The 14,134-nt window shown below is 40.0% G+C and overlaps 2 protein-coding genes across 3 annotated transcripts; one reads left to right on the top strand and one right to left on the bottom strand.

Moving 5' to 3' along the window:
• Positions 1-149: 149 nt before the first annotated feature.
• On the bottom strand, positions 150-3,607 carry RB195_007320 (uncharacterized protein; the record flags this gene model as incomplete). The annotated part of the gene is made up of 3 exons (XM_064180875.1): positions 150-284; positions 354-528; positions 3,423-3,607. 3 exons carry the CDS (start codon positions 3,605-3,607, stop codon positions 150-152), a joined length of 495 nt encoding a protein of 164 aa, XP_064037711.1.
• A 1,860-nt stretch (positions 3,608-5,467) lies between these two features.
• On the top strand, positions 5,468-12,989 carry RB195_007319 (uncharacterized protein; the record flags this gene model as incomplete). Of its 2 annotated transcripts, none has more annotated exons than XM_064180874.1 (6): positions 5,468-5,611; positions 10,642-10,736; positions 11,243-11,298; positions 11,531-11,635; positions 11,729-11,834; positions 12,929-12,989. In XM_064180874.1, the coding sequence occupies 6 exons, from the start codon at positions 5,468-5,470 to the stop codon at positions 12,987-12,989; spliced, it is 567 nt and encodes a 188-aa protein (XP_064037709.1). The 2 variants fall into 2 exon arrangements, with proteins under 2 accessions (XP_064037709.1, XP_064037710.1); XM_064180873.1 differs by having other exon boundaries at positions 11,243-11,337.
• Positions 12,990-14,134: the final 1,145 nt, after the last annotated feature.

Here is a 14,134-nt window from a genome sequence, read left to right as displayed (position 1 = left end):
ACCAGCAATGTTTCTTCTTTGTACAAAAGGTAAAAAAACCCATAAACGAAATTACATAGAAGCATAAACCCGTATTTATTTCCACATAAGAAAACAAAAAAACTTTACAGAATACAATTGCACTAAAAACAAATGTGCACTAGTCAATATCAGTACGAACTGGCATATGTTTTGATATCTGATAGAAGCCTCGCTATAGCTAAGTCCACTTGACGTGTCAAGGTGGGTAGGCCAATGCGAATATTTGAATTGAAAATAACGTTCTTCGACGCAGTGTTATGGGCCTAAATGTTAAGGTTTGCAAAATACGATACTCAAAAAGGAAGTGGAAGCATCTACTAAAACAAATCGACCTTCGTAAAGAAATCATCCACGACACGCAGGTCGTTCGCGAACGTGAAACTTATTCCGCAGATGGATGAACCAGCTTCTTTTACAGTTGTGAGATGTTCCTTCCACTGGGAGTCAACAACACGTCGATAATCCAACTCAAGTTCCGTCATCTTCATCCGCAGCTTAGTCAATAACCTAAATGTAGCAAATTCTAGAACAAAGTTTGTGCTTAAACTAACACTCATTATCTCCTTAAAAGAAGTCACCATCACACATATTAGGCCGACATTACTCGTTACTAATCAGTGGAAAAAAAAAACAAATAAACAAAAAAAACAAAACAAAAAAAAACAAAAAACAAACAAAAATGAAAAAAAAAACAAGACAAATTCCGATAACGCTGCTTTCTTGTTTATTTGTACCTCTTTTCTTTTTCGCTTCTAAGAATTCAGTTTACATAGATTGAACTTCTGTCCCAATTGTTCTTGTAACTGTGGATGACTACCGTTCTTTTGCAATCGTGGTCGTAGCAAGATCCCAAAATCTGACTAAGTTCGCTATCCATGGGTAATTACGCGCCTTTCTTCTTTGCGTTTGAGGAGACGGTCTGGGAGCGGAAGGAAACTATTAAACTAGCGAAAGAGGAAATCTCCACTATTATAACGGTGAAAAATTACAATATACATCAATGCAAGTAGACGAGAAAATGGGGCAGAGATGCAAATTCCAACTAACTAAAATCTTCAAGCGTTCTAGAAGCAAAACAAACTACGGAATTACTGCGAAGCGACTTAGATAAGAATTGATAACCTTGTTCTGACGTTACGCAAAAAAGAGAAAAAAACTATCAAAACAAGAATGAAAAAGCCTTTCGAAACACTTTTCGTGCTTTCTGAAGACGTGACAGCAACCATCTTCACTAAAGATGCAACACTTTCGCCACAATTTGCAACGACTGTGCATCAATAATCAGGAAACTATCGATAGCTTTCAAAAGAAGCAACCCCCAATAATGTCCGCTTCGCTGAAACATGTGTTCAAACACGCGGACAGTTCACCTCTTCTCGGTATTCTAGTTTCTGGATGAACATACGAATTTTCAATCTTTGATCTGCCAATTGTTCCAAATTTCAGGAAGTAGAGTCTTCCAACTCCATTAGATTCCAAATAGCGAACACTTCAAATATCCAAGCATTCAAATACTTTGAACATCTTGCAATCTCGAGAGCCTTGATATTCCAGGTAAAAACCTATTCAGATATTTGACTTCCTCGACATCCTCTTATGCATGTATTGGAGTACATAAATCAAATATAGCCGTTCCCATAAGTCCATTAAAGATCTTTCCAGCAGGAAGAAAAGATGATAATAGTGTTTAAGTAGTGTATTACGCCAACTTTCGAGAGCAACCAAGGTTCACGGTACCCCATTCGCACCTCAACAATGATCAGAACAGCCTCAAGATACGAAATGCCCTAATTTGTTCAGATGTTTGGTCTGATACAATTGATAGTTGATCAATTGTATCAGGTCAAATATAAGTCAATGAATATTAGACTCATTTGGAGGTCCACGCACTATATTCTCACAAAACTTCTTCACTGAAAATGCTACCACATGCTTCGAGTGTATTATCTTTCCGTACCACTTTGTTATATGCGAAGACTGCCAGGGAAATATATTTCAAAGATTTCCTCATGTGCAATTGAAAAAGGCTGATCTGATCACTGACGAAGTAGAAAAGAAATATCATTCAAAGTTTATGTTAAGTGCTGAGCTTAAACGATATATATCCTCTACCAATAACCGAAGTCATATTGGTACAGTCGGTCGACATGGAACTCGGTGCAGTTGGCTAAGCGAGTGTAAACGAAGCGGCGCAGTGGAGCCAGGAGTTGAGATCGAGATGGGACCATCACGAACTGCAGCGGTGAATGGTGTCAGCAAGGGTCACAACTCGATCCTAACCACATCTCTGCACCACTTCGAACGTAACAACTGATTACGCAACTGCACCGAGTTTCATGCCCTTTTGACCACGACTACATTTTTTTCTGCATCACATATTTAAGTAGTAAAAAAAATAATGCAATCCAATGGATTTTTCATTTGCACAAAAGAATGCATTATCTTTTCATTAAACGTTTAAAGACCTTTCTGAGCTATCTCTTTCTCAATAACAATCCATTCCATCAACAACATTACTCTTTTCCCAAAGACGGTATGCCAAGAGATTGCGGAGTTGAACTCTCTCCATGAATAAATAGAGTTACGAGTACGAGCGCTACCACGCTCAATTCTTGTTCATTATCAAAAAAAAAACGGTGTGAGAAATAGCTTTGATTGCATCCGTTCTCCTTACAATACAACTTGTTACGCGACAGAACGCAGGCTATTTCGTCAGTCGGTCAACGTCCACAATCCAACCTATATAATTCGAAGAACCAGCAAAACCGCCTCATCTGCTCACTATCAGACCTGCAGCAGTTTCCCACCGTACCGCTATCCGTAATAAGTTGCTTTCTTGTAAGACAAAGAGATGACTCTCGACGATGACTGTAATGCATAGCAAAGAAGTCTTTCGGTTGGGTATGCAAAACTGAGAAGAATTTAAATTTCCAAATTTGGATGGCAACACAGAAGGCAGAGATGGCAGCTAGCGAATTTACAAGTACCAGAATGGTGTGCCGATTGTTACAGGAAACATGTGGTTGGCGCAAAATGAGTACTATAGTATGGCCAAAATGACATGAAGTTCAGTGCAGATGCGTTAGAAGCGGCGTGGTGGAGCTAGCGGTTAGGATCGAGATGGGACTATTGGGGACTGCAGTGATGAGTGGTGCTAATAAGGGTCCCACCTTGATCGTAAGCGCTCCATCGCAGTGTTCAATTGCGCCGATCTTCAAGTCGTTTTGACCCGACGATACCAAGGAAGTAACGCATTTGCCCCAACGCACACTCTTTCTGCTCGACACCACTCCCTCTTCCTTCTGCCCCAATCGAAACGTCTCGATCCCTATTGTCCACATTCAGCGCCGAGTACTGATAACAGGAAAACTGTCTAGGAAATTAATATAGAAAAAATGGACCTTGACCTCCATCCTTCAACCATCGCGAGATTCGTTGAAGCAGGTAGCTCCTCCACCACCCGAATATGTTCCAACAACTCTTCTATATCCTCATTTAATGCGTTTGCGGAGCTGTAGACTGATTTCAATGAAGAGATTGCGGATCCGACACCTAAGGCTGTGCTAGATGATGGCCGATTTTGCATCTGAAATGAAATTGGGTTAATTGGCAAGTGGTTAGCAACCTACAGTAAACGATGTTGTAATGACGGACAAATACGTAAAAATCCGGTGCGATGGGCTCATCTGCGAAACAAAATCCTTAACGACTACTGTGAAAAAAAAAATCGATTACGGTGGTCGTGAAGAATTCGCAAAAATGCGTGCAATGATTGCAATAAAATGCACTCGAATTGCGGACATCCCTTCCTTATTGATTGCTTCTGTCTTACTCTATCTGGTGAGTGGAAACGGAGGCCGTTTATGGCCGGGTAAAGTTATATCCGCGTTTTTTCCAGCAAAAACCTTGTCAGGGTTGTTCTCACTGCTTTGATTACGAGCGAAGTCTCCAGTTGCAGTGGTGATCTACCGCTCCAGTACTGTAGCCGATTTGACCGCTCACACTTTTTTTTCAGTGAGAAATTCTTGATATTTGCTACGAGGTACATCTCCTGTGTGCTTTATCCTTGATATGTCTCCTCTAAAAACAAAGCGCTAGTTGGTCTTGGCCTTACTTCTCTGAATTGTTGCCTTCTGGCTACTCACTTCGCTTCGGAATACTTATGGGTGTTAAAGCGAATTCTACTGCATGTTTAAAACCATTATAAGGCATTTGTCCTAACAGCTGCTACCTTCATACACTCAATCAGAACTTCCGCCTAGACATTTTCGGTTGACTTCTGCTTTTTTTTGAAACCACACTTCTTTTCCATTTCTGTTTTTTAAAGCGGTTTTTACCCTTTCTTCCCCCAACTCACATATTCCATATGAAGAGTCCTGTGGAGATATTTCAAAGTACTCAACTAACCCTTACATTGCGTAATGATTTAAGCATTTACTCTGGTAATTTTGCAGTTTGGAATGCAGTACTTTTCTAGATTTTCTATTTTTTCCGTAGTTTCGGGTTGATCAAATCTTAATATAGTATGTTTCATCCAGTTAGGTGTCGCGGGAGAAAATGTAGCTGGGGGGACTCAGTGGCGCCTTTATTTCTGGACGTTCTTTCTTACTTTTTCTCTTAGTAGATTTAGCTTGAATGTCATCGATCCTCTAAGACTAACGTTTGGATCTTAGGGCTCCGACTGATTTAGTTATTTACTTCCACAAATAAGGGCGCCACTGAGTGACCCCCCAACCTTCAACCAACGATACATGCGATAGTCCGGTGTTCCGATACATTTCACTTTTGGGCGGTTCGCGATGGGATCCCTTCACTTTTGGGTGGTTGGCGAAGAGATCCTCGTTACCTGACTTGGTGAGATGGAGAGGACCCGAACCTTTCTCAAGTGATGGGAGTCTAGCTCTTGAGCTGCAGCTCAAGTGATGAGGATCCCTTCGCCAACCGTCCAAAAGTGCCATTAGAGCCAAAGTGAAAGGGATCGCAGAAGCGGCTCCGATTATCGCATGTGTGGTTGTACATTTTAAAGAATTCTTCGTTAGATGCACTCCTGAGTACAACGCTATCGATTAGACATGCGGGTACGTCTAAATGTTACTTTACCACTCGCCACGCTTCATTGATAGACTGAAAAAGGTTTCGAAGAACGTTAAATTAAAAATGGAAAACATTTTACATATAATGGCAGTAAAGGCAAAAGAAATTCTTCTAGAACATTCAATGTGCTGTTGCTAATTCAGTGAAATTAACAGTCACACCAATTCTTGGGCTTCCTAACTGATTCTTCCTAACTCATTTAAATCTAAATCATAACTAAGTGGATAATTCGTAGGAAATTTAGCCGTCATCTCATTGCTGTTTAAGTGAATGTCCACATTATGAATTCTTTGGGCACATAGAACTAACAAAACTGGAAGCTACATTCAGGCTGTAGGTGCTGGTGCGGTGGATGGGTGGACGGCAATCGTCCGTGGCCGAGGACCGACCACGATCCAATTCCGTTGATGCTACCAGCGCTTCTCAGGGTGGGCATGATGACAGTACCACCAGGAACCCAAGCAGATCAGTTATGACTGCCGCAGAGTTTTTGCAGGTATCCTGGTTTTTTTTCCTTGCAGTTTTTCCTATCCTTTGCCCTACATTTACACTTCATGTTGAAACAATCAATCCCTTCATGCAAATTCTCACAGGCGACTAACGTTAAAATCAACAGCAATGTCTGTGGATGTGCGCTACGCTCACATTGTGCTAGCTGGGATTGTGGAATATCGCTGTGCGGGGGTAACTACCAATTGATTTTGTTTGAAGGTAGTAGTTGCATAAGCCACTTCTATGTTTGCAGCGACGTGGTTACCGTTTCTTTATGTGCTGCCTATCTCAGCGCTTTCAGGGAGCGTGTACACCTTTCGCAACGCATAGTCACTGCTTGTGCGACGCACTTGCAACAATTTGCAGGTAATTGCGTCCTGGGCATATGTCACTTGTTCGGTGATGAGCAGCTTTGCCCGTTTCTCGTGAGAACGCTTAGCTACGTATTTGGCTGTGTTTATATTTCCTCTTTTCGGTATCACAGGTTGCGTAACTTCAATTACTACGGATAACTGCACCCTTTTTACACAGGCCTATAATCGTAATGTCAACGACGTTTTCGTTGGTCTCTAGGATGTATCTTACTGTGATGCCACAGCTTCTGTTTGTTTTAAATAACCTGATACTCAATGAAAGCGGTTTGCTCTTTCCAAAGTAGAAGATATGTGGTTTGCGCATAGCCGTCCATCAGGGTGACTGCGATGCGTCTTCGGTTCGGGTAGGGTGGTGGAGGGACGAGGCAGTATGTGTCAAGCAAAGAACGTGTTCTCTGGAACAAGCGTTGTGTTCACTCGGCCTAACACATTTGGCGTCAAATATTAATGAGAATAACTGGATGTGGCCCTCATATTAAAAACTGCTAATTCTTTTGTGACTCTAACCACAAAGAAGAGTTGTGCAATTTAATGAATCAGTGTCGAAATTGCTGGAAACAAATTATAAGAATAACAAAGTGTAAGACGATAGCTTAAGAATACGCATCAATAAGTGCTAAATAAGTCTAATAATAAGTAGGCTAATAAGTATAAGTGATTATTAGGACCAGTAGCATGCTCCATCCCTTGGTTACATCCTGCAACCTAACATGTGGTATTCACAGAAGAGTTTCTGAAAAGCACTCCACATTTTTGTCCTTTTGATCCCGATTAACTCCTAGTCAGGAGTAGTTACTTGAAGATTAACTTTCAAATTTCTTAGTTCTTACTCACTCGCTATAACACAGTATCTATTCCAAACCCGTTAATCTTCGTTATTGGCTGTATGTTACTTCTATGTGGGAAATAACTGTTTTGCAATCTGCAAGCAAGGCTGTCAGTCCCACCTCGGCAAACTCGTTTTTGCATCTCTTGCTAATAAGTGCGACATGTAATGTCCTTTCTTCCCTTGTAAAAGCTGAACGCCACAACCAGAGAGACAACTCCAACGCTTTCACATTGGAAGACGCTCGCCTTCAGTTCATAAACTGTGGGCAATTCGTGACAAAGTGTAGAGGCATTCTTCGCACATTCGTATCGTGATTGCAAATGATTCTAGAAAATCCGCGTGGTTTCGTGTTCTTGGGGAATTTGTTTGGAACACACTTGTTTAGCTAAGGAGTGAGCCCAAAGAAATGCGTAAAATAAGTGTGTAAATGGGAGAAGAAATTGGATTAAAACAGCGAAGAAGCAAACTTTTTTAAAATTTTAGTTGTCAATAAATTCCCTAAACAATAGCTTATTTTCTAAAAATAAATTTCTAACATTCTACATCTTTTATTGTTAGTCGAAGCTGAAGTAAATGAAGAAGGCATTATTCCATTACCAATTCCAAAATGGCTTACAAAAATTCTGCATCGTAAAATGTAACTAAGAACTTTCCGAACTCGCGGTACTAGCTTCCTTTTACTACTACTGTTTCCTTTATAAATCAGGTTAGTAAATACCAGCATTTGTATGCAAAAAGAGAGAAAAAACGAATACATAGAATGGTTTAGAAGAAGAGGAGAACTTTGGAGGAAGCATCCTTACTAAACACGTACGAATTGTTGTAAGTCATGAGCAGTGATACACCAAACGGATGTAACATGATCTCTAATGAGAACTTTTAAGGAATTATGTTCACTTGATCGTTCGCTAGTATATTCACCTCATGAGCACACGTGTATATGTAGTTGCGTTTTGAAGAAGTTGCATTTTGCCGAAAACGAGAAACAATCCAGTCTAACATTCCTCATTCATTCTCAGCACAGAATTTGGCAGATTGTGAGACTAGTCCATCGAACTTTTTTTTTCCAAAGTAGAAAAGTTTGACATTTGAAGAACTGTAGTGAAATAACTAAAATCTCACCTTGCTGCAGTGCTTTTGCACGACGTTACGCTTAAGGATTGTTCGGAACGTGAGTTGCAGCCAGGATGTGATCTACTGAAAAAGCTCAAACATCTTCGTTCATATTTCTACTTGAAGAGTGTAAGCGAAAAATGTGAAGATATGATGTGAGCTGAGTAATTATTGAGAATACTTTTCGCTGCTGTCAGTTTTTGGTTTTGGTTCCACCTAAATGTCTTGGGAGTGTGAGAAATGTTAAGCCGGTTGTGCTCACCTTGTTAAATCCATTCCAACAATATTACTTCACCACTTCGTTCGATATTTCTCGACAATGGCAACCCGGGGAGGTTTGGGAAATTTTCTTCGAACTATTTAGCATTTTGCTTTTGAGTCATTCGTTCTTATTCGCTGCCACTCTTTCTTTAAAGACATTTAAGCATACCATCAGTGTTTTTTTTTTCTGTTTTTTCTACTTCTGGAGATAACTTCATTTTGCCTTTTCTTGTCCCTCTCTTTTTGAGCAGAGTTCTTCTGAGGAAAACTTCCGTGACAAGTACTCAGTCACCGCTTCCTCTGTGTTTATTTGTTCCCTCTCTCGTATGCAAAACGTACCTGGGGTCTGGGATTCAGCCGATTTATGCTTTCTTTTCTGAATGGGAATAGACGAAATACGCCTCAAACTGTGCAGTGTCTCCCTCTTTACGTGTTGTTGTGCGAACTTTTTTGATGCTCCAATATCTAAGCAAGCTAATTTTTAGAGAGTTGAAAACGTTTACATGACTTAATGTTCCACACATCCCAGATGTAGTCGAAAATCCAAGTCTACTGAATTTTTGGAATTGTTTGAGCACCATAAACTTTTGTAATGTAACTTTTGTAATGACGATTCATACAACAGATTAGTTTGATGTAATAACGTTAGACGTTTGAGTTAAAGAAACTATTTAGAACCAGCGAAAGCTGCCATCATCGCCGCTCTCTCGCGATGGTAACACTATTTTTCAAACATGGATATAAATATGAGAAAGCAAATGCTGAAAAAAAGCACTTGAATGTTAATTGACAAAAGAGTCTTCTCAAATTAAGGATTTAGAAGTTTATAGATTTTAGTTTATAGACCTTAGAAAGTACGAAAGTTTCTAGGCACATGTAAAGAATGTGGTCAGTATATGTATAGTCGAGTCAAAACGACACGAAGCACGGAAAGTTGCGCAAGCGGCTGCGCTCGGAGCGGTGCGGTGGAGAGAGCGGTTGGAATCGAGGTGGGCGAACTGCAGGGAAAGGTGGCGGTTGCGAGGGTTCTCACACGATACCAACCGCTCCGCTTCAAGCGCAACCTCTCACGCAACTTTCCGCTCTTCATGTCGTTTTGACCCAGCTATAGGTAAGCAATGTTACCATCCATATAGCAAAAATAGATCAATGTTAATAATGTTGATAATTGCTTGAAGCACCTTATGCGACGTAACGATATGTGCAATCAAATATCTCTGCAGTTTTCATCGCATTTCGAAGACCCTAAGTGGTAGGTTTGCAGCGAAAACGCAACAACGTTTATAAAATGGAATTGTTGCTTGAGGATGTCTACGGATCACGGATCCGTAATCAGCATAACCGTTTACTCTTAGGAGCCAAGTTCCGACCTATCCAGTACAATGCAAAAGGAGAAACCCAATCATTGCCTAAGGCAATGTTCAATGACTTCCTCACCCTGTCCCGCTCTTCATCACCGCTCACTGAAGCGATGTTGAACATGTTGTTCCGTCTCTTCATTTAAATGTCCCCCAAATTACATCATCCTCGCTAGCTCGAAACTTCTGCACAATGTACGCTGAAGAACCCCTTAGCAGACCTACGCAATGAATCGGTTCAATTGCTCAAATCTAAGGTCCTCTTGGCCTCCGGGTGTCTGTGGGGATACGCGTCGGGCGGACAATTTTGAGCTCTATGTAGTAGTAGATATAAAATATGTATGTCAGCTTTAACGACAGTATTATATCAGACTATCAACTATTATATTAAATTAATTCTTATGAAATGCAAAAGTATCTTGTCGAATATGTCTCTTTTTGTGCACTCAATACTCTATTTTAATGACCAAATAGAACAAAATCAGTAAAATTAAAAATTGCAACAGTAATTTCGTGTAGAGCGAGAACTTATCTATACAATGGTGCATGAAATTGTGCCTATACGATTTATTTCTTTGTGCGTTTTTGAGTCAAAAAAGACGGCAACAAATAATTCTCACCCAGCAGTTTTTTTCTTTCTGGTGGCATATTGACTATTTCCAGTTTATAGGAATTGCATTTCTGCCCAACTTTTCGTGTTTCGTGTAATTATGCATCTTTGAAAGCAGATTTTGGAATGTTACTACGATTACAAATGTCGCTTATCATGCGCGGATACACAGAAAAATGGAGGATAAATCTTATCCCATCAAATCAAAAGCATAGAAATGCCTCCAAAAGCGTTCAATTTTGGGACCATTACTTGGTCTGCTGGAGGGAAAGAATAGGTAGATCTCAAATATTCCAACAGATGGAACAAGTGGATATTTTGCACATGCTGGGTATTCGAATGTTTTGGGTAAACATCTATGGGAATGTTCTCACAAGCATGGGAACAATATTCGATTGTACCACATTTTAGAAAAGGAGTCAAGGAACTTTTTTGAGCACAACTTATGACTATACTATGACGAGCTGACGTTCCTAAATATGTTTCTAGACGATACGGAATGCACGCATAGTTGGGTCCTCATCAGATTCCAATGGTTCCGAAGATGATGCTGGTCCTTCAACTCTTCATCAGCATTCCATGAGGTAGAAGTTTTGTGTAAATCATAGCAACTCATCATTTAGATTTGTTGTCTTATTTGTCTCTCTTTGTGAGACCAGCAGCAACATACATGAAGTTTAAATATAAATATGAATAATTATCAGGCATACAGTACGTATAGGGCGGGAAAGAACTGGGAAATTTCTTAAACAATAAAACGGTCGGAATCATGATCGTTAACATGGTATCCTTGATCCCTCGCTGTCTTTCGACTCTTCCATCGATAGCTCTTTAGTGGGTCCTGCAAAGGAAAAGTTGTGATGATAACATAAAGAGCAAAGTTTGGAGATTATCAAGCAAGAAACTGTTTGGAAAATATGCATCCTTTTATACAAAAGCTCTGAGAATCAACACCTTGGTTGAAAGTAATATCTCTAGAATTAATTATATGAGTGATAGAGTATATTCTGCAGGAAGGTGACCCCGGACATGCTTGTCATTGATGATCTAGTATCAAGCACATCATCAATACTAGAATTTTCATTTCTAGATTGCGTTCACATGGTGGTCTGAGCTTCAACCATGCACGAAGCGGCCGGTTGCGAGGTAACTTTAGCAGACGCTCGATGCCTGTTTTTATGATGGGTAGGGTCATTTGTTTTTGTGACATATTCCGAAAAAAGAAATTGCAAAAGTTATTCTTGTATCTAATGGTTTGTACTTTCCACTTTTACAAAAGGGAACTTCGTATCTTCTGAATGACTGTTTCCTTAGGCACTGTGAGACTACTAATGCTAAGCTGCTATTAAACGTCTATTACTATGCTTGCATCGTTTAGGTGGTGAAGACATGACATGTCCTATATGCCACAAAACTGTTCCTTCGGATGAAGCGGATGTGCATCTTGTAATGTGCCTTACTAGACCTAAGATTACTTATAATGGTGCGTCATTTTTTGTTTTTTTTTTATTGCCTGAGCACGACCTTGGCATTCTGAAATTTATCTGCCGCTTTTGTGAATGTCTAGAGCTTTCAGATGATGTTCTTACTGAAGATAAGGGTGAATGTTCAATTTGTCTGGAAGAGATGTTGACTGGAGCGGTGATCGCCCGCCTGCCTTGCCTTTGCATATATCATAAACAGTACGACGATTTTGTTTCAATTCTTTTCAAAACTGACCCCTTTTTTCTGAGACATGCCATTTTCGTCGGCTAACTTGAACTCGATCTCTACTCCCAATGTAGTCATGTCGAGCGCACAAAATTTGGAATTGTCATAATTATATGTTCGGTTCATGTCTTGTCGCTGTTTTCAACCTTATAAAATGTGTGGACCCTATTTCAACCCCGCAAATAACGGAAGGTGTATGTGCTGCCAGACTATTGTCGTATAAGGAGGTGTGAGGAAAATAGTTATCTTTATGTCCATGTAACTGAGACATCAGGAGCGCGTAGAGCCATTATTCAAACGACGAAAATCAGCCTGCGATAACAGGTTCGACAAAATTACTTGCGCGTACTCACAGAGTAGGGGCATTTGTAGTACTATAGCACTGGGATCTTTTGCTAGCGTCTTGTTAACTTCGCATAAATACAGTTTTTGACTAGGAGATCCTCACGTCGAAAACTTTCCTGCCTTTCAGTAGCACTTTATTTGTTGTCTTTTGTTCTTCTCTTTTTAATGCGAGCTAAAACAGAGGTTGCTTTCGAGGAAGGAAAAAAGCGAAGTGAATTAATTCTTCATTCACTTTTTTTGTGTGCTGACTGTGATGAAGCAAATTCAACAAAAGTGAAACATAGTATTACCACTCTTCGGGGTTATTTTGTTCTTAGTCGCGATGATGCGACCCTTCTTCCTACAGTTACTGTCGAACACGTTGTGCCTTCCACATGCGGTGTTGGATGGCCGGGACTGGTAAGACGGCTTATGTGCGATAGTAGATAAGACGATGGTGGTGATAGGCTCTTAGAAGATCTTTTCTCCTTTAAATTTTGATAGTTTTTCTTCTTTCTTCTTCTAATTATGGATAATTACTACTTTATAGTTGTAGTCCTAGCAAAATCATTTTTTGTTAGCATCGTCGCCAAGGCCCTATCGATTATCGTCCCATTTATTATTGTCCATGCCCGACACAACATTTTCGACGGAACTGTATTTAATACTTTAATTCAGAACAAAACAATTGCAACGAAAAATGAAGGTGAAAAACATTGTTTCCTTACGTTGTTTTCTTCAGATGCATCGATGAGTGGTTCAAACGGAAAAATTGTTGCCCCGAGCATCCTGGAGACGATTGATTGGTTAAGCGAATCTAATCACTAGATGTATGTGAATCATTCGCTTTCTTTACTGGCTGTATTCGTAAAGCGATGCTCTTCTTCAACGATCCTGATGCGCCTTCTCTGCACTCCTTTCTCAGTCATATTCATTCATGCTGTAACATGCACACATTTGTGGCTCGGCCCTACCTATTTATTAGCTTTGCTGCCTTTTCGATCGTACTGTTTTCGTCTTTTTTTCTTTGTGATATTTGAGATATCAAAATCCGTTAAACGCCTCTGTACGAAGTCGTGTGCGATTCATAGGTTTATGATTATTTGAATGGGTATCTTAGCTGTCTTCCAGATATTCCATCGTCTATACATTGATTATTCCGAGATATCAAAGAGACTGGTTTGCTAATAGGTTCTTACTAACTTCTTTTCGTCCTTTAGTCATCGCAGGGTTAGCAGCTACTGTGTTTATAATTTCCGAGTGATTGTACATTCGTTCAAATACTTTATGAACATAATAGTTCACTTGATGTGTGCGCACCCGAAAATGCCTCTACGGAATTGGAACATTCAATGATCTAAAAATCAGAATAGAGATATGACTAGTAATTACAGTAATGATGTTCACGACTCCTAGTAATCTGATCGGCGTACCGATGTGACTTCCGTACGACTTAGGTTTATCTTCAAAGTACACTACACTCATTCATTAGTACACAAATTTTTTAGCAAGCAAGCCCATTCGGACGTCAGACAATGCTCTTTTATGCGTCCATTCATCTGTCGTATTCTCAAAAGCATTTTAAGCGAATGAGATATTGTTTATATCGTTGATACTAGGTTTTTTGAAGTACTTGCGTAAATCACAACCCGATCTTTGAAATATTTCCTCAACCTCTTCCAAAATTAACCTCTTCTGTGCGTTCAGCACAGCTTTTTTCAAGCCCTGACCCTTTTCTAGAAAACAAGCTCGGATATTCTAAGTTCGAGGTAAGAAGGAAGATTCTGCCTCAGGCGGCCATATCATATCACTACATATCTACATCACTTTTTCCACAAGCATTTCTGATTTTTGACAAGTTTGTCAAAGGAGTTTGAAGAAGAAGGTTGAGGGCAAATCGAGGGTAGACTAATGAGAAATGCTAGTATCTAGTGAGCAAACTAGTTCC

Source organism: Necator americanus, chromosome I (assembly GCF_031761385.1).
Source record: "Necator americanus strain Aroian chromosome I, whole genome shotgun sequence".
Classification (NCBI taxonomy): Eukaryota; Metazoa; Nematoda; class Chromadorea; order Rhabditida; family Ancylostomatidae; genus Necator; species Necator americanus.
This window is presented reverse-complemented; position numbering and strand designations above follow the sequence as displayed.